A 20,132-nucleotide genomic window follows, 5' to 3' on the forward strand; every position below is an offset into this window, starting at 1 on the left:
TGGATTGGTCAGTTTATCTACTAGAGCAGTTTCTGATGTCCTGGTGTGATCCTGTGGCCCTTCCTTGGACACTGCTCACATGATGCCATGGCTTCTGCTTTCATAACTGTGTTTCTCCTAGGACACTGCTGGCACTGGGGTGCCATGTAGGCATGGCTGATGAGAAAGCTGAAGAGAACCTAAAAAAGACCAAGCTGCCGAAGTCGTAAGTGTGGCCACCGTCCTTTGCCGTGGTTTTGCTCATGGTCTTCTTAACCCTTTGAACTTCAGGATAGGAACAGATGGGCACTGTGGGATGAGACAAGCTGAAGCTTGGGAGACAGGAAGAGCAAGCCCTGGTTTTGAGACAACCCTGACTTAGTTGCCTCCTGATCTAGGATTGAGCTCGTCCAGGGCCTTTTCTCTCACCTCACTGAGCCCAAATTTTCCTGCTCACTCCTTCTGTTTGATCTTGTCTTATGCAAAGAATGGATGGAAGGATATATGTAATTTTCTTCCAGTGGAGTTGAAAATGATGTCAGCTGTTTGAAGATCTGGCTGTCTGGGGGTTGAATAAGATGGGTGGTGGGCTGTAAAACACCAAGGCAAACAATGTTTATTTGTTTTGTATGTGAGTTTATGTGATGGGATCTTGTTCTGTATTTTTGTTCTATGGATATTTTATTACTGGTATGGATGAAATCTTCCTTTGTACATTTGGTTGAAGCAAAAAGGTTGAATTAAAGTGTTGAAATTAAATCAAGAGCAGAGGAAAGTGCCAACCAGACTATCACTGCAATGCTTTTTAACCCATCAGTCTCCTCTCTTATCACAGATGGGTCAATATTCAGCTCGTGGCAGTCAGTGTTTTTTAATCACCAGCCACAGCGAACTTTTTATATTTGGATATTCAGCCCTGAACCATACCCGGATAACAGCAATGAATATCCGGGTATAATGCAGCCACTGGGATGATATGTTTCAACCGGTACCCAGATAACTAGCCGGATAAAGTTAGGACAGCCTTTTTTCTGCCGTAACTTCATCAGTTAGCAGACTGAATATTGGTGCTATCCTGGTGACTCCCAGCTGTGCCCTGGCACTGCCCAGATAGAGCCATAATGGTCTCAGACGCACTATCCGGGATCGTCCCAGTGACAGTGATATGACCAGGCAGGAGCATCTCCTACCCAATCAAATCATTTTAAATATCTGTCCCAGAGTCTCCATCACACCAATGAGGAGAGGCTTGGATGACAAGGTTTGAAACCCAAGGCAAAGCCAGAGTTCCACCCTATGAAGAGCAGAGGAGCTTAGGGATGTGGAAGCGCAGCCTAACCTGTGACCTGTTCCCTCCCCTGACTTGCAGGTATATGATGTCCAATGGGTATAAGCCAGCCCCTCTCGACCTATCTCATGTCAAGCTGACTCCAGCTCAGAACACACTGGTGGACAAGCTGGCAGAAAATGCGCACAATGTGTGGGCCCGAGACCGTGTACAGCAGGGCTGGACATATAGTATAGTCCAGGTAATACAGGAATGTGGGGAGGATTATTTACCTAGGGGTGGATTTTGAGAGTTAGCAGTGATTGCACCACTGATGTAAAATATTTATTTTCCTCAAACCACCAGCTAAATTCAACTCGCCTAAATTCATAAGAAGGGCAGACTTAGCCAGATAAAAAGGGATTCGTATCAGGGCATTCCTGAGGTGGGCTTGGTGCTAATTTTTATCAGCAAGATTTAGGAGAATTTTTCAGCTGAAAATCTGGTTGGTCGCCTAGATTTGACAACATTTAGCTAAACATATCAGCTTAACCACCACTGTGAATCTTTGAAAATTGATCTCTTCGCATTTAAGGTGAAGTAAAGGGTGAGGATAGTTTGTGGGGCTGAAGAGTATGGACCACAAAATGTTCAGTATTTTAAAACAAATTTTAGAATGAGTTTTTAATGTTAGAATTTCTGTAGAATTGAAGGTATTTAGTGATCTCTGCGTCCATTGTTGCCTACACAGGTATGTTATTGTACTGGGGATGGGGTAAGCAGGACCCCAGTCTGCAGTGTATTTCTGGGCCCCTAGTTCCAGGGACCAGGGAACTCTGATTATCTTCAGAATGTCTTTAGCAGGACCTTTCTTTTTGCCTCTCCCGGCAGGATATTAAGAATAAGCGAAATCCTCGGCTGGTGCCATACGTTCTGTTGGACGAGCGGACCAAGAAAACCAATAGGGATAGTTTGTGCGAGTCTGTGCGCACACTGATTGGTTATGGTTACAACATTGAACCCCCAGACCAAGAGACCTGTGAGTCAGCAATCGCTGTGCCTCCTTATACCCTGTCTGTCTGTCTCTCCTTCTGTCTTTTCTTCCCCTTTAAATTTGGGGTTCATTTTCAAACCTATGGAACTTTGGAAGGCTAAGTGCTTTGAAAATATGCATTGCCTCCTTTGTTTAACAAATGTCTTGGTGCTCACAGGAAGATGGGCCTAAGTCCCAGCCTGGGATCCCCCAGCGTGTTCAGAGATGAGACACACGTGTAGGAGGCTTGCAAATGTCTGAGGGAGCAGAAATAAGGGTAATGCATGTCTCTCTGTGATTCCATCTAGCTTCAGGCCAAGGCATCATCCAACCTCGCTTCGAACGGGTGCGTCTCTTTCGCCTTGAGAAGTCGTATGCAGTGAAATCTGGAAAATGGTACTTCGAGTATGAGGCAGCTACCCAGGGAGAAATGAGAGTAGGCTGGGCACGACCCAGTGTTCATCCTGATGTAGAGTTGGGAGCTGATGAGCTGGCCTATGTCTTCAATGGATGTCGGGTATGTCTGTGCATCTGCACATCATTAACAGGTGTAAGACACGTCTCTTTGTCTTGAAAGGATGTCAGCTACATCTGTGCGTCTACATCTTTAACAGGTGTAGGACATCTCCTTGTCTTCAGCAGATGTCATATATGTCTGTGTGTCCCTAGTGGGTTTAGGGGCTATCTGTGCTTCTGCTCTGTTCGTCTTCAGTGGGTACAATGATCCTCTATCCATGTGTCTGTCTTCAAGCCACAAAATCATCAAATTTGTTCTTTTTTCATTTGAAATGTCTTTTTATCTGGGATTTTAAAAAATATATAGAGTCTTTTAACATCTCCATCTTTTTTATTACCACTTCTTATTTCTATTGCATCAATAGTAATATACAGCACTATACAAATGCACATTCCATTTCATTTTTTGATTTTTACGTTTCCAAAAATGGCCGCTTACTGTAGCATATACATCAAGTGCCACAGCATGTACAGAAAAATAACAAAAAGCAATAACTTTCCCTTCCTCCCCCCGCCCACCCTGTCACAAGGGGGTGAGACAACTGATAACCTCAGACCTGCCAAGTCTTCTGCGGGAGACTCCTGCTTTTGCGGGTCATCTCTGCACTCCTGCCGAGAAGCTGGGATCTCCCACTGAGTGGCCTCCTCGTCCAGCGGAAGCAGAAAACGCCTTCATAAAGGACAATCTCCTGCTGCTGCTGATCCCATGGCAGCAGAAGATGATGTTTTATGAAGACACTAGTAAAAAAACCCCGTTTCTGGAACGAATGAAACGGGCGCTAGCAAGGTTTTCCTAGGAGTGTGTATGTTTGAGAGAGAGAGCCAGAGCGAATGTGCGGGTGTGTGACAGAGTGAGACTGTCTGTGTGACAGTGTGTGTGTGTGAGAATGAGAGTGTGTGACAGGGCCCCCTCCCCTGTTCCTAATGCCCCTCACCCCGTTCCCTCCCCTCCTTTTCCTCCTCCTTCCCACACTTTGGGTTCCTTAAGGCTTTCAAAAGTCTATGTACCCCCGTGGCCCTAACGCCCAGTATCCGGATACCCCAACGCTTTCCTCCTCACCCCTCCCCCAAGATGTAATACTTTCACGTACTTCATTTTAAAAAAAAAGTGTCCTATCTACCCTGTGTACAAATGCCCGGCATTCAGATTGTGTTCCTCTCGTAAATTTTCATTTCTTTCATTCATTCAGAACTCCCCCCCCCCCCCCCCCCCGAACACTTTTGGTTCCTTCAGTCTTTTAAAACTCTCCTATCAATCCTGTGTCCTAATGGCCAGCACTCAGATTGTTTTGCTTTGCCAAATTGTCTGTCACTGATGTCACTGAGGTCAGAGCATGCCTGCCTAGCAGACCACTTCCGGCAAGCACGGTCCCAAGCACATCCTGTTGAAGGTGAGAATTATTATATAGGATTTCCTGCTGCTGCTGGATGAGGAGACCAATCCTTTTGCCGCTGGCCGCGAATCAGCTGTGCTGGGATGGAGCAATGGGTTGGGTTGGGTGGAGCTGGGTGGAGCAATGGGTGGTGTGGGGCAGAGCTAGGAGTGGAGTGGGCTGGGCTGGGGGCAGGCCCTAGATCTTCCACTGAGTGGATTGGCCCCCTTGGCAGCTCTGTAACCTAATACCATTCCCACCCAACCAGTACAGAAAAAAAAACATTCCCAAACCCTCCCACTTGCTCCTAGTCACTCTCATTCTCCTTTAGAAGCAATCCACCCCCCCCCCCCCACTCCCTCCACTTCACAGCAGGGAGTGGGGCCAGTAGTACAGCAGGGACAACAGGCCTCATCTAGAATACTATATCCAGTTCTGGAGCTCACACCTCTAAGTAGACTGGTAGCAGTCCAGAGAAAGGCATTGGTGTGGGGTCTTCACCCAAAGCAATATGCAATTAAAAGGACTTAAATATATACCCTAGATAAGTGGGGGGATATGATAGAGATATTCAAATGCCTGAAACATATAAATCAAACTTCTGAGGAAAGAATGCTTTAAGACAGGAAGTCACATCATGAGACTGGCGGGGGGCGGGGAGGGGCATAGACTCAGGAGGAACACTGGGAGGCATTTCTTTAGTCAGAAGGTGCTGATTTTATGGAATGGACTCCCAGTAGAGTTGGTGGAGACAAATATAGTAATGACATTCAGGGATAAGCACCCAGAATCCCTTAGAACAAAGAACTAAGGATTCTGGGTAAGGAGAGATCTTACCTGTGGTCATACTCTACGGCTGATGGTTGGGGTATATCCTCGCAATGTGGGTGGGAATAATTGGGTTGACTTGATGGGCTGATTGGCCTTTTATGTTGCCATCTACTATATTCTGAGAAGAGCAACGTTCAAAACATATAGGCAGGTAAACACATGATTACTTGTACAAAACAGACTTTTCAATATTAGTCACCCTCAATGTGGATTAAAGCATTTGTGCTGTTTAGTAGCTGTGCATTGTTAACTACAGGGGAAAAGGGTACTCACAGGAGCAGAAGAAGGTTAAGGAATTTGATTATTAAATTTCCAAGCATATTTGTATTAACTTGGGGACCATACGTACAATACCTCTCCCCTGTAGTCAGAAGTTGAATTTTGAATAAGCTGTAATTTGAGCAGGCCTATACTTCAGATAGGGGGTGGAATGCCAGATCTCATTGGGGGGAGGGGGGTAGTTTTCTTTATTAGAGCAGGAAGGCTACAAGAATCAAAGCCTCCTAGCTTGTCTATTTTTTTTCCTTTTAATTATATAAATCTTGCCTGGGATGAATTGGGAAGAAGGAGAATGAGTGGGGAGGTTATATATCAGCACGATCATACCTAAACCTCCACTACCCAAGCAGTAAAGGACTCAAATTCAAATCCACCTATGCATCCAGCTTTTCCTACTCAAGCGCACAACTATGGAACGCACTGCCAAAGGCAGTAAAAACTACGCTCGACCACCTAAAGTTCCGGAAAGTACTAAAAACAGACCTGTTCAGAAAAGCATGCCCCACCGACCCAACATAAAAAATACCTGGATACCTGCGACACAACATAACCAAAGATCGTAATGACACATCCTAACTCTTCTTCTCCCTCTCTGTTTCCCCCCAAATGTACCTAACATACATGTAGCTCATTCTACTACAATCTCAACTGTATCCGTTCATACCTTGTATTTGTTCAGACCGGAATCGGCTAACGCCATTAACGGTACTATGTAAGCCACATTGAGCATGCAGAAAGGTGGGAAAATGTGGGATACAAATGTAACAAATAAAATATTATGAACTGTTATATTGTTTAAATATCATTGTTTCTGGTGTGGTTGATGTGTATTCAAAATGTAAAGAAAATTTTCCTTGTGGATCTATCCCACACAAATGGGATGCTTAAAGTCTGTGGGAAGGGAAATTCAAAGGAAAACTCCATCGGGAGGCTGCTTTTGAAACTTAGCTTGCAGATCCATGGATGCAAAATTACCCACAGACCTTCAAATGCTGCACCGAATGAGAAAGACCCTTATATTGTTATGATAGAATCAGTAATGTCAGAAAATGTATCAATTAGAGAAAACATGGTTAATCAAAAAAGTCTGTGATCAGGGAGAGCCTGAGGTTAACATTTGAAAACTGTCTCAACGTATCGTAAATGCAAAACTTCTCTCTCTCTCTCTCTCCCTCTCTCTCTCGCTCTCTCGCTCTCTCGCTCTCTCTCTCTCTCTCTCTCCAGGGCCAACGCTGGCATCTGGGGAGTGAGCCATTTGGCCGGAACTGGCAGCCAGGAGATGTGGTGGGCTGCATGATTGATCTGGTAGAGATGAACATGATGTTCACCTTAAATGGAGAGATGCTGATCAGTGACTCGGGATCTGAACTTGCCTTCAAGGACATCGAGGTCGGTGACGGTAAGCTGCCCGGAGGGAGAGGTGTCCTCGTACTCAGAAGATAAGAGAGACTCCAAAAGAGAGGAAGGGAGAGAGAGAGATGGAGAGGGAGCATGAGGACAGATGAAGTGTAGAGGGAAGATAGGAAAGGTAAAGAATTAGACCCAGATATACTAGAGGGAAGATATTATATATGCTGTACTGCTATATCTGTTTTAATGAAATAGATCCTGGAAAACTGTTAGCTGAGTGGAATAAGTACATAAGTAATGCCACACTGGGAAAAGACCCATCGAGCCCAGCATCCTGTCCACGACAGCAGCCAATCCAGGCCAAGGGCACCTGGCAAGCTTCCCAAACGTACAGACATTCTATACATGTTATTCCTGGAATTTTGGATTTTTCCCAAGTCCATTTAGTAGTGGTTTATGGGCTTGTCCTTTAGGAAACCATCTAACCCCTTTTAAAACTCTGCCAAGCTAACCTCCTTCACCACATTCTCCGGCAACGAATTTCAGAGTTTAATTATGCGTTGGGTGAAGAAATATTTTCTCCGATTTGTTTTAAATTTACTACACTGTAGTTTCATCGCATGCCCCCTAGTCCTAGTATTTTTAAAGCGTGAACAGATGCTTCACATCCACCTGTTCCACTCCACTCATTATTTTATATACCTCTATCATGTCTCCCCTCAGCCGTCTCTTCTCCAAGCTGAAAAGCCCTAGCCTCCTTAGTCTTTCTTCATAGGGAAGTCGTCCCATCCCCACTATCATTTTAGTCACCCTTTGCTGCACCTTTTCCAATTCTACTATTTCTTTCTTGAGATGCGGCGACCAGAATTGAACACAGTACTCAAGGTGCGGTCGCACCATGGAGCAATACAACGGCATTATAACATCCTCACACCTGTTTTCCATACCTTTCCTAATAATACCCAACATTCTATTCACTTTCCTAGCCGCAGCAGCACACTGAGCAGAAGGTTTCAGTGTATTATCGACGACGACACCCAAATCCCTTTCTTGGTCCGTAACACCTAACGTAGAACCTTGCATGACGTAACTATAATTGTTATAGAAGATACTCTTGAAAGATTAGCACCCAAGAAAGTTAGATATTTCTCTAGGAGTACCAATATGCCATGATTTACGGATAATCTCTTGATTTTAAACCGTAATTGTCATCAACTTGAAAGAGTTTGGCGTAAGTCTAAAAGTAGATGGTGATCAGCTTTTAAAAATTATAAATATTAGGTGAATGACTGTCTTAATTTGAAGAAATTATCTCAGATCATTAAAAGTGTTATTATCCCAATTTCCCAATTGTTTAAGACACCTACCTGTCAGCCTTTGGTAGATGATTTAGGGGTATGTTTACTAAGGCATGTTAGCGGTTTTAACACGCCTTTAAAGTTAAGGTGCGTTAAATGCTAACACACCAATACATTCCTATGGGTGCATTAGCATTTAACGCGCGTTAAAAATGCTAACGGACCTATAGCGTGCCTTAGTAAACATAGCATTTAGGGGCCCCTTTTACCAAGCTGCGGCAAATGGGGGCTGGTTCTGGCGCGTGTTGTACACGCGCGCCAGGGTCCCCTTTTACTGCAGCTGGTAGAAGAGAAGTCTCGCTTTCCTACAGGAAATGGCTAGGAGAAAGTAAAGCCCTTGCTGCACGGCCATTTTGGGGGGGGGGGGGAACCCTTACCGTCACCCATTGAGGTGGTGGTGGTAAGGGCTCCCGTGTTAACCCAACAGCAACCAGGCAACGCGCTGCTCTGCCCAATTACCGCCGGGCACACTACATTTTTGTAGTGCCAGAAATGACGGCACGCTAGGGGTGGGAAGTACTGCCGGACTGCTGTGGTAGCCCGGCGGTACTTCCTGTATAGACAGCGGTAAGCCCACATTGGGCTTACCACTGCTTAGTAAAAGGAGCCCTTAGTTACTTATTTTTCATCTAAAGTTAGTAAAATTCATTATTCATTAGTACTATTGGTTCTTCTAATAGAATGGATAATCTGCATGATGATAACTTATTTAATATACCTGCGGACAGAGAATGGTCTTCTTTTAAACCTATATCTGTCCAGAAGATGAAAACTATTGTTAGAAATCTTGCACAATCATCTTGTTCTTTAGATTCCTGTTCCTTTTATGTGCTGAAAAACCCTCCATTAAGTTTTTGAAATTGGTTAGTTTATTGGGTAAATTTAACACTGAATCGAGGCTGGTTTTCATCATCTATAGGAAGTATTGTTCTGACTCCTATTCCAAAACTTGCTGGGGCAGATTTGTCTCAATTGACTCATTTTAGACCAATTGCACGTATACCTTTTTTTTCCACCTAAATTAATAGACTTTATGGCGAGTTCACAATTATCTGAATTTGTGCAGAAAGTTAGCTTGTTTTATAACTCTCAGCATGGTATTAGAGTATATCGTAAGTGCATAACAACATAAGAGTAACCATACTGGGTCAGACCAATGGTCCATCTAGCCCAGTATCCTGTTTTCCAAACAGTGGCCAAGCCAGGTCACAAGTACCTGGCAGAAGCCCAAATCGTGGCAACAGTCCATGTAGAACCCCAAAGAATAGCAAGATTCTGGAATCCTAAATAGTGACACGATTCCATGCAGAATCTCAAAGACTAGCAACATTCCATGTAGAACCCCCAAAGAACAGCAAGATTCTGGAATCCTAAAGAGTAACAAGATTCCATGCAGAATCTCAGAGTAGCAACATGCTACAAATCCCAGTGCAAGCAGTTTCTCCCATGTCTGTCTCAATAGCAGACTATGGAGTTCTCCTCCAAGAATTTATCCAAACCTTTTTTAAACCCAGATACACAAACTCCCTTTCTCTCTTACGATATTGATTGTTTTTTTGCAGAATTGTTGTATGTTTTTGTAGACTGTTGTTTGCCACTTTGAGCCTGCCCATGGGTGGGAATATTGTGGGATATAAATGCTATAAATAAATAAACTGCTGTTACCACATCCTCCGGCAAAGAGTTCCAGAACTTAACTATTTGTTGAGTGAAAAAATATTTCCTCCTATTTGTTTTAAAAGTATTTCCATGTAACTTCCTCGAGTGTCTCCTAGTTTTTGTATTAAGTAATGAATTTGTTGGAACTCCTGTTATACCGTAGCTATTAAGTAATTATTGTATTTACCTATTATAGGTTTCTTATGTTAACCCACTTTGAACCTAGTTTTAGGGCGAGCAGAGGGTTATAAGTACCCATCATCATTAAGAAATGCAGGAGGGCAACAGAAGGCTACTGGATGGTGGAAGCCCTTAGTAAGGAGAAGGATGAGGAGAGAGGGGAATATTGAGGAATGATTGGCAGAGCCCATTATGGAAGCAGGATAGTAAAAGGCCTTGAAGGGGAAGGAAGGGGAATGATATGGATGGAGGTCACAGGACGAGAATGAGGGAGATTAGAGGTGGAGAATTACAGAAGAACTGTAGTTGTTGTGGATGGAGTGAGGCTTAAGAGGCTTGGGGGGGGGGGGGCTATGGACTGATTCTGCCTTTAGCTCTGGTAGCTGACAGGATGTGCCTGTTTACCGCAGGCTTTATCCCCGTGTGCAGCCTGGGACTGTCCCAGGTAGGTCGCTTGAACCTGGGCCAAGATGTGAGCAGCTTACGTTACTTTACCATCTGTGGCCTACAAGAGGGCTTTGAGCCTTTCGCCATCAACATGAAGAGGGACCTTACCATGTGGTTCAGCAAGAGCCTGCCTCAGTTTGTGACTGTACCTCCGGAACACAGCCACATAGAGGTGAGAATATGGTGCAGGTTACAGCCACAGTGAAGTGAAAGCGTGACGAGGGGGAACAGACCCATCATGAGGAGAGTATGGAGAATGGCACAACCACAGCAAGAGAAGAGTACAGAGGGGAGTACAGCCACAGCAAAGTGAGAGTATGGAGAGGTGTAGAGCCACGATGAGGGGAGAGGGGTGCAGCCACAGTGAGGGGAAAGGTATTGAGAGGGGTGTAGACATATTGAGTACAGAGAGGGACAACCACATTGAGGAGAGAGCACAGCCACATTGAGGGGACAATATGGGTAGGGGACCAACTACATTGAAGGGAGAGTACAGGGAGGTGGGGAGTAAAGCTACCTCAAGAAGAAAATACAAAGGAGAACACAACTACATTAAGAGGAGAGTGTTGGGATCTGGTGGTAAGGGCAACACAACCTTGTACAGGTGAAAGTTTATATTGGGGAGTTATGGTCATGTTGAGTTGAGAGTGCATGGAGGTCACAGGCATATCGAGGTTAGAAAATGCAGTGGGAGTGCGAACACAATGAAGCAGAGCACACTGGTGGGTTTGGCCACATCAAAACGGTATGTGGATATCACACACATCAAGGGGAGAGTTTGGGGAAGGGGATCAACCATGTGGAAGAAATTATGGGGGAGGGGCCTATCTACCAGGCCATGTATACCTGCCTTGGTAAGGCCTATAGAACAGCATTAACACCCAGTATATTGCGGCTTGTACAGGTGGCACGAATTGATGGCACAGTGGATAATCCCCCCTGCTTGAAGGTTACCCACAAGACCTTTGGCTCCCAGAACAGTAACACCGACTTAATGTTCCTGCGGCTCAGCATGCCCGTGGAGTTCCACGAGACCTTCAAATGCACACCGGGTGCCACACCCCTGACCCGCACCTTGACCATCCCGGAGGAAGAAGTGCAGGACATCGACATGGACTCAGAGTTTGAGGTACTGAAGAAATCTGCCAGCCGCAAGGAGACGGACGCAGCCACTGATAAGGAGTCATCGGCCAAGGAGGCGGCCAAGGAGCAGGGCAAGGGGGAGAACGAGAAGGATGTAGCCACAGAGAAAAGCAAAGTGAAGAGGGGGTGAGTATCACTGACCCCTCCCCCAGCATTACCAGTCTTACCAGTTCTTTGCAGCCCAGTAATGATCACCATTTAACAGGAATTCCCAAGGTTGTGGTCTTCTGCTCCCCCCCCCCCCCCTCGGTCCTCTGTATTTTGAATAGAGGCACAGCTCCCCCTCCCTCTGCATATCATACTAAAGTGTCCCGAGTTCCTCATACATGTGGTTTAGCTTCTGAGTGTGACCCCACTTTCAATGTAAAATCTCTCACTTTGCTCTTTCGCTCCAACTTCCATACCTGGATAAATCCAGGTCTGTTGCTCAAAGCAAGAGTGTGTGCAGGATAAGAGGCAAGTGGTGTGTGTGAACTACTGTTGCTGTACCGCAGTACCCCTCATCTCCTCTCTTTTTTTATCCTATCAGTCCATTCTTGGGTGGGGCTCAGATCTTTCCTCTGAAGGATTTCAACTCTTCTTGATTCCTGCCCAGGACTTCTGAGCCTCTCACCTAATCTCTCCTCTTTCCTCCCTCCTCCTCATTATATCCTGCTCTCCTTTCTCCATCTTTCCTATCTGGCCTCTTGGCCTGTTATCCTCCCTTCCTCTTGGCTTTGTATCCTGCTTTTACCTCTTACCGTTCTTGCTGTTGTCCCTTCTCTCCAATTCTTCTGCCTCCCATCAAATACCCCTCCCTTCTTCCCTCTGCTTCCTCCCCTCCCCTTCTCCTATCCCCTGTTTAATCATTCACCCTTTCTCTTTCTTCCCTCCTCTTTTCCATCTGCCCTCCCATTCCCTTCTGTCCCCCTGTTCAATCACTCACCCCTCCCTCCTTTTTTCCCTCCTATTTCTGTCCCCTGTTTAATCACTCATTGTCTCTCATCCTTCCCTTCTCTCTTTCCCTTCTGATACCCTCTGTTCAATCACTCACCCCTCCCTCTTTTTCTCTCCCTTCTCTCTCCCCTCTGACCTCTCTCCTCCCCTTCTCCTGTCCCTTGTTCACTTCCCAGGTTCCTTTTTAAAGCAAAGAAAGCTGCGTTCCCTTCACCGCCTCCAGCGGCGCCCCCATTGCCACGCCTTGTGAAGGATGTGGTTCCAGATGACCGGGATGACCCAGAGATCATTATGAACACCACCACGGTAAGTGGCGTGTTGATGAACGGTGCGTCACGGAGGCAGATGGCATGTAAAATGTGGTTCTGATGCTTCTGTTTCTTTCCTTACCTTGCCTTTGCTAGTATTACTACTCAGTGCGTATCTTTGCTGGCCAGGAGCCCAGCGGGGTCTGGGTGGGGTGGGTCACCCCTGACTACCACCTCTACGACATGAACTTTGACCTAAATAAAGTCCGCACTGCCACCATCACCATGGGGGACGACAAAGGAAATATCTTCAACAGGTGAGTGGTTGTCGCTGTTTCTGTCATTTTAGAACATGAGGGTGATGGGAGGGGCAGAGAAAGTTGCTGCATTTAGCAGGGTCTGTGCTGAGTCAGGAATTACTCTGTTGAGTTTTTTCCTTTTAAGTTTCTGATGGGGAAAAAGGTTTTCTTTTGGGAGCGTGATTGTGGGGTGAGGAAGAAAAGAAAGGCATCCCACCTATTGTTTATAGATGTAAACAGCCAAGACTAGAACCCACAACATTATAATCTGAAGACAGCTGTTCAAATAAGCTACAGCAGGGCTGCCGAGAGACTGAACTGGGCCTGGGGCAGAGCTGTCACCACTGGGCCCAGGGCAAGGCTGCTACCATCCCCCCCCCCCCCCCCGATCACTGCCGTTGATGCCCCCCCCTCTGATCGCTGCCGCCCCGCCCCCGCAACAGGATTAAAATACCTTGGCTGGCAGGGATCCCGAGGCCCCGCCAGCAGACGACGTCTTCCTCCAGCGCTGACTGCCTGCCTCTGCGGTTTCAAAACCGAGCATGTGCTCCTGAGAAGAAAAGCAGCCACTCAGCAATGGGCAGAAGAGCAGTGCTGGAGGAAGCTCTGGGTCCTCCCCGGTCTCCAAGGGGGACCCGGCGCCGGAGTTTTCTCTCTCCTGCTCCTGTCGGAACGTGATCACTCAGGTCCCATCAGGAGCAGGAGAGAGAGAGAGACCCTGGCACCAAGCCCCCCTTGGAGGCCCGGGGAATTGTGCCCCCCTGCCCCCCCCCCCCCCCCTTGGCAGCCCTGAACTAGAGCAGTGTGTCTCATCCCTCTCTTAACCTGTCAGATTTTCTGGATTACCACAATGAATATGCATGAGATAGATTTACCTTTTGGGGGTAATTCTGAAAAGGTTACCAAAAGTTAGGCACTGGGGATGATGTGCGCTAAGCATGAATTCTATAACTAGCATAAGTCCATGTTTAGGTGTGAGCACTTACACTAGCTCAATGGCTGGCGAAAATGCTCATGCCTGACTGTAGGCAGTTAGGCGCATAAATGATAGAGTTCTGTAACCTGTGTCCGACCCGCCCACACTCCACTCAAAGTTGCACGCTGTGGAATGTGAGTGAGCAACTTATAGAATACCGAATAAGGGCAGTTACGCACGTAACCGTAAACTGATGCCAATTAGCACAATTAAGGCCAATTATAGCCTTTTATTGTTCATTAATGCCAATTATCAATTCATGATGAAATGACGCACACAGCTGACCTTATTCTGTAACCTTGGGCGCACAACTTTCTAGAATTGGGGGGATTGTGGGTATCCAGCATATACAAATTTATCTCATGTAGGTTCAATATGGTAATTCTGAAAACCCGAGTGGCTAGGCATGCCTCCAGGAGAGGGTTGAGATGCACTGGTCCAGAGGAAAAGCAGCAGGGGCAGACAGTGGTTGGAGCCCTCGGGCAGTAAATGTCATTGGGGCCTCCGCTGCACTGTCGCAGTTGCCGTCCCGGTTCCACACACCCTGAGCCAAATGGGCCCTCCAAGGTCCTAGCTTGAAGCGCCCTGGTGGTCTAGTGGCTTCTTGGGGGGGCAGGAAATAACCCCACTCTTTCTTACCTGCTATCATTACTGTTCCCGGTGCTGCCATGTTTTGAAAATGGCTGCCGATAATTACTGCGGTAGTCTCACGGATCTCGGCAGTCATTTTTAAAACACGGCAGCACCACCAGGCAGAGTAGCAGCAGCAGGCAAGAAAGAGTGGGATTCTTTCCTGCCCCCCCCTCCCCCCCGCAGAGGCCACCAGACCGCCAGGTCCTTCAAGGTAGGACCAGGGAGGGCTGTAATGTACAGCAGCGGGCAACCAGGCAGAGCCTCTGGGTTCCCTAGACCTTCTGGGTTGCCTGGTTGTCAGTCCACTCCTGATTGATGTGGCCGTAGAATGCTGGTCTCTCGATCCTCGCTTACGCTCACTGCAGTGTCTCTCGCCCTGCAGCATAAAGCGCAGTAACTGTTACATGGTCTGGTCGGGAGAGTACAGTAATAACACCCAGCAGGCTCGCATCAGCAATGAGGACCTGGTTATCGGCTGCCTGGTGGATCTGGCCACAGGCCTCATGACCTTCACAGCCAATGGGAAGGAGATCAATGCATTCTTTCAGGTGAGGGGTGGTATACATGTTACACAAATGGGTGTTATGGCAGGGAGAGGGTGCATGCTGTAACCTCCCTCTAGTACTGAGAGTACTGCTCTTGCTGTTCCAGGTAGAGCCTAACACCATGCTCTTCCCAGCTGTCTTTGTGCTGCCTTCCAGCCAGAACCTGCTACAGTTTGAACTGGGTAAACTGAAGGTAATATATGATTACAGTGTAACCTCTTTGCCCTGTGGTTCATACATCCCCGTCTGTATCCTTTCTGAATCTCACCTCAAAATGAGTCACAATTCAGGGATTATAGGTAGGTCCCCTCCCCAGAAGGGTCACAATCTAAGTAACCTCCTAAGGAAATGGAGGTTATTGACATGCCCAAGATCCCAAAGAGCATCAGTGGAGAAGCAGGATTTGAATGTTGGCGTCCCCAGTTCTCAGTTCTCCTGTGTTTCCTTCTTTTCCCACCATCATCCTAGAACACTGCCATAAAGAAGGGATGCAGGGGGGGGGGGGAGGGGGTTCTAAACCCAAGACACGGGGACATGCTGCATCCCTGAAAGTGTTAAGCTCCTAAAATATGGATGAAACGACCACAGAGAATGGATTTGGCAGTTTTCAGGCTTTTTTTGTTGTTGTTTGTTTTAAGCATCTGTAAACCAGATTATTTTAACAGTATTTTCAAGGTAGATGGTAGACTTAAACACCATGGACTAATTTATATGATTCTATTGTACGATAGAACTGAAGCAGCAGCGCTTGGCTTATCTATCATCCTGATTTCTGTAGGACTAGACGAGTGTAGGGATCTGTGTTACCGCAGAAGTTTGCGACTGTGTCATTTGAGTCTCTGCTCTCTGGCATTAGGTCCCTATTTAATACATTATGTTGAGTACGTTATTTGCTAATAATATAGCGTAACATGGTTTTTTTTAAAACTGCAATGCATGTTAAATAATAATGAGCTGTGAAGCATACAAATGCATGCAAAGCAGCTCATTATTATGCGACATGAATAATACAGCTTTTGCTAAACTTCGTAATTCACTGAAAGTTAACTACATCTCAGGAGGTGGTGTTAACTTCCCCCCTCTCCCCCGAACATTAGCCTACTAATATGGAAACCCGGGGATGATGTCATGGGGGCTGCTGCAGTCAAAAAAAACCTCTCTTGCCCCCACCCCTGATCTATTATTGAAATGAGAGTGCCCTCACTCTGCTACCCTCATGCCCTTATTTGGCAGTCTGACCCCTAGTGGTAGCTCCGTGAAACTACTGCTAGGGCTGGAATGGTGTCATTCTGAATGTGGCAGCCATTGGGACAGGATTGTCTGTGGATCGTTTCTGCTCCCCACTTCCATCAGGAGTTTGGAGGTATGTGCGGGAGAAGCGGGGGCTGGGGAGACCCTTTTATTTTCATTAATTGCAATGAAAATTACCGGCTGGAGGCACTCTCTAATTTTAATAATAGATGGGGGGGAAGGTACGGAGTTTTACTTTTGTCATTGCTGCAACCGGGACTGTGCGATATTCCCAGCTGCTGCAATGCAAAAAAAAAAAGAAATTTCCTCAGCGACCCTCCAGACCGGTCAAGACGCGTGGGTTATGTCCTCCTACCAGCAGAGGGAGACTGAGAAAACACTAAGCTTTTGAAGCCTGTATATATAACCTGTGCAGAACCTCCACTAGCCAGTATTTTCTCAGTCTCAGCAGAGGTAGCAGTTGACAGCCTGTGCAGTCTCCAATAATCTGGTGAGGTAGTTTGTCATTGGGTCGTAGGATTTTTTCCTTCCAAACTTTATTCTGTTGCAGTACCCTGTACGTGTGTGTAAAAAAAAAAAAAAAAAAAAAGTGCTTTGGGGCCCTGGGTCTGGTGGGGCCCAGTTTTTCCCCCTGGGGTGTTACACCTATGTTTGGGTCCCTCCCCCTGTGCTGCTCTCTATTTCTGTTGGCTTGGCAGCTTTGTGCCTCGGCTGCTTTCTCAGTATTGTAGCCTTGAGTGCCTTACAATTTCCAGATGCCAGAGTTAGAGTACGATGCCTTTAAGGTCAGTTATTCTATGTCATTTTGCTTGCCAGCTTTGTGCCTCGGCTGCTTTCTCAGTATTGTAGCCTTGAGTGCCTTACAATTTCCAGATGCCAGAATTAGAGTACTGTGCCTTTAAGGTCAGTTATTCTATTTCGTTTTGCTTGGCAGCTTTGTGCCTCGGCTGCTTTCTCAGTATTGTAGCCTTGAGTGCCTTACAATTTCCAGCTGCCAGAGTTGGAGTACTGTGCCTTTAAGGGCATTTATTTCTTTATTTTCAGCGGGCCGAACGGGGGTTTTGATTCCTTGCTGGAACGAGAGAGCAGCGCTTTCTCCAGTGCTTTTGCAGTGTGAGTGAGTTTTTGGTTTGGCGCGTTTGCGGAACAGCTTTTCCCTTCCCTCGTGGTTTATGGCGGCCCAGCTCCTCCGATGTCGCGCGTGCTCGTGGCGAGGGGTAGAGGCGCCGGGCGCTCAGTGTAGCTTTGCGGTGCACCTATAAAGGTGGCTGCGGCACCCCCCGACTTGACCGCGGAGGGATCGATGGTGTCGGGAGTCTCCGGGTCAGCGGGAGCGTAGGCAGGGCCGCTGTCAGCGGGAACAGTTTCGGCGGGAACAGCCGCCATCTTGAGTCTGACGCGGCCCATGGAGCCGGCTGGTTTTGGGCCTGCGGCCTCCGTTTTTGGCACAAAAGGGCCTAATGACGGTCCAGGAATGGTGGGCTTTCCTCCAGATTTTGTCTGGACGCGGTATCAGGCCTGGAGATCGGGACCCCCCCTCCCCCCCCCCCCCAATTGGAAGAGGGGGCTATTTCCGTCTTGGCTGAGAGACCACGGTTAGAGTGGTCAGAGGACAGGCAATGTTTTTCTCCTGTAGCTGCAGAAGCTGCGCTTAGTGATCTGGGGGAGTCAGATGGAATTGACGGCTCTCAGGAGCAGGATTGTTGGATTCCTGGAGAGGATCCTTCAGTAGTGCGGATTTTCCATAGAGATGAGCTGTCAGAACTCATAGATCAGGTGTCGTCTACCCTTCAGTTTGGTCCTGAGGTGGCGTTGGGGGAAACTGTCCAGGATCCGTTGGTGAAGGGCATTCAGCGTCAGGCGTGATCCTTCCCTATGAACAAGGATCTCCGGGAGATGATTTGTCAGGAATGGGATTTGCCGTGTAAGGTGGCAAAGGCAATGGCGAGGCTTTATCCCCTCCCTCAGGACGATAGGGATTCCTTTAAGGCTCCCACGGTAGATGCAGTAGTGACGGCAGTAATTATAGCTACGGCTATCCCGGTTGATGGAGGAACGGCTCTCCGTGATCCTCAGGATAGGAAGTTGGGATCTTTTCTCAAGCGTAGTTTTGTTTTGTCGGCTCTAGCCCTGCAGGCCTCGGTTTGTGGGGGTCTGGTAGCTCGGGCATGTTTTCGTTGGGCCGAGAAGCTCCTGGATGATTCGGTAGATGTTGGTTCTTCTGGGGGTCAGGAGTTAGCCGACTTGGACATGGGTTCATCCTTTTTGTCTGAGGCTTTTATGATTTGTTGCCTACTTCAGACAAAAAATATGGCTATGGTTGTGGGTCTCTGCCACTTAAGGGAGCTATGCTCTTTGGAGAAGATTTGGACAAGTTAGTGTGAGGTCTTAGTGATACCAAGGTTCTATGGCTTCCAGATTTTCGGTTCAAGGCAGGGGCCAGAACTAGTTCCTCTCGGGGACGGTTTAGGGAGGCTCAGCGGTATAGGCCGGGCAGATCGAGTGGGACCTACCCCTAGCTGTCTGTTTGTCCAATTTAGATTGTAAGCTCTGTTGAGCAGGGACTGTCTTTTCATGTTAATTTGTACAGCGCTGCATAAGTCTAGTAGTGCTATAGAAATGTTTAATAGTAGTAGGACCTCTAGGGGTCGGTTTTTCCAGCGCACACAGTTCTTTCGTGAGAGTCGTCGTGGAGGGCGTGGCTTTTCCGCGGGAGGTTAGTATTCAGGCCACAATTCCCAATGAAGGTGTGCGGGCTCAGGCTCTGGTGCATGTTGGGGCTCGGCTGAGTCTGTTTTACCAGAGTTGGGCCCAAATCAGGTCAGATCAGTGGGTTCTCAAGGTGTTTCGAGGCGGATGTGCGCTGGAATTCGAAAGCTGTTCTCCCGAAGTGTTTCTGGAATCCCTCTGTCGGTCTTGGAGCAAGAGGGCAGCAGTGAGGGACACTCTGCGGTGGCTGCTCGCGTTGGGAGCCATGGTTCCTGTTCCTTCAGATCAGCAACGCTCAGGGTGCTATTTGATCTATTTTGTGGTCCACAAGAAAGAGGACACTTTTCGTCACATTTTAGATCTCAAAAGGGTCAATGCGGCACTCAAGGTGCCCTCTTTCCGGATGGAGACGTTGCGGTCGGTCACTGGTGCGGTCAGGAAAGGAGAGTTTCTCACTTCCCTGGATTTGACGGAAGCTTATCTTCACTTTCCTTTGTGCAGCCTTTTGGTTCCAAGTTACAGGGTCCGATTCGTCGGTTCCTTGCAGAGAAGGCGCCGACGGCCCGTACTTATCGTCAGGTCCTGGGCCTGATGGCGGCGACCATAGAGGTAGTTCCGTGGGCCAGGGCGCACATGCGTCAGGTACAGTCAGCTCTGCTCAGTCGTTGGTCCCCTCTGTCGCAGGACTTGGAAATGTGTTGTCCGCTGTCGGTGGCCCCTCGTCTCAGTCTCCGCTGGTGGCTCAGTCCGCGCAATTTGGGAAAGGAATGCCGTTGGAGTCCCCACAGGGGCTGGTAATGGTCACGGATGCCAGTCTGCAAGGTTGGGGGGCACATTGTCTCAGTCAGGTAGCTCAAGGCCGGTGGTCTCGGGCAGAAGCAGAGTGGTCCATCAACCGGCTGGAAACTCGGGCCATTCGGGTGGCGCTCCAGGCCTTGACGTCGGTGGTTCGCCACAAGGCAGTCCGAGTGCTCTGTGACAATGCCATGGCAGTAGCATATGTCAACCGTCAAGGGGGGAACAAAGAGCCTTGGCGGCGCAGTTGAACTCATCTTCAGGCTCTCTTGGCAGCGCATGTGGCCGGGGTAGGTCACATAGATGCAGATTATCTCAGCAGGCA

General features: G+C 47.6%; 1 protein-coding gene across 7 annotated transcripts in view; it reads left to right on the forward strand.

Annotated features, from left to right (window-relative positions):
- The window catches only part of RYR1 (ryanodine receptor 1), a 246,068-nt gene that overhangs the window by 70,513 nt on the left and 155,423 nt on the right, over positions 1-20,132 (forward strand). For all 7 annotated transcript variants that reach the window (XM_030218373.1, XM_030218376.1, XM_030218375.1 and 4 more), the window contains exons 23-33: positions 122-205; positions 1,349-1,508; positions 2,138-2,285; positions 2,588-2,796; positions 6,503-6,677; positions 10,236-10,444; positions 11,177-11,541; positions 12,528-12,657; positions 12,756-12,916; positions 14,890-15,055; positions 15,159-15,245. In XM_030218373.1, the coding sequence (XP_030074233.1) occupies positions 122-205; positions 1,349-1,508; positions 2,138-2,285; positions 2,588-2,796; positions 6,503-6,677; positions 10,236-10,444; positions 11,177-11,541; positions 12,528-12,657; positions 12,756-12,916; positions 14,890-15,055; positions 15,159-15,245 (1,894 nt within the window). The remainder of the gene's footprint in view (positions 1-121; positions 206-1,348; positions 1,509-2,137; positions 2,286-2,587; positions 2,797-6,502; positions 6,678-10,235; positions 10,445-11,176; positions 11,542-12,527; positions 12,658-12,755; positions 12,917-14,889; positions 15,056-15,158; positions 15,246-20,132) is intronic.

Source organism: Microcaecilia unicolor, chromosome 11 (assembly GCF_901765095.1).
Source record: "Microcaecilia unicolor chromosome 11, aMicUni1.1, whole genome shotgun sequence".
Classification (NCBI taxonomy): domain Eukaryota; kingdom Metazoa; phylum Chordata; class Amphibia; order Gymnophiona; family Siphonopidae; genus Microcaecilia; species Microcaecilia unicolor.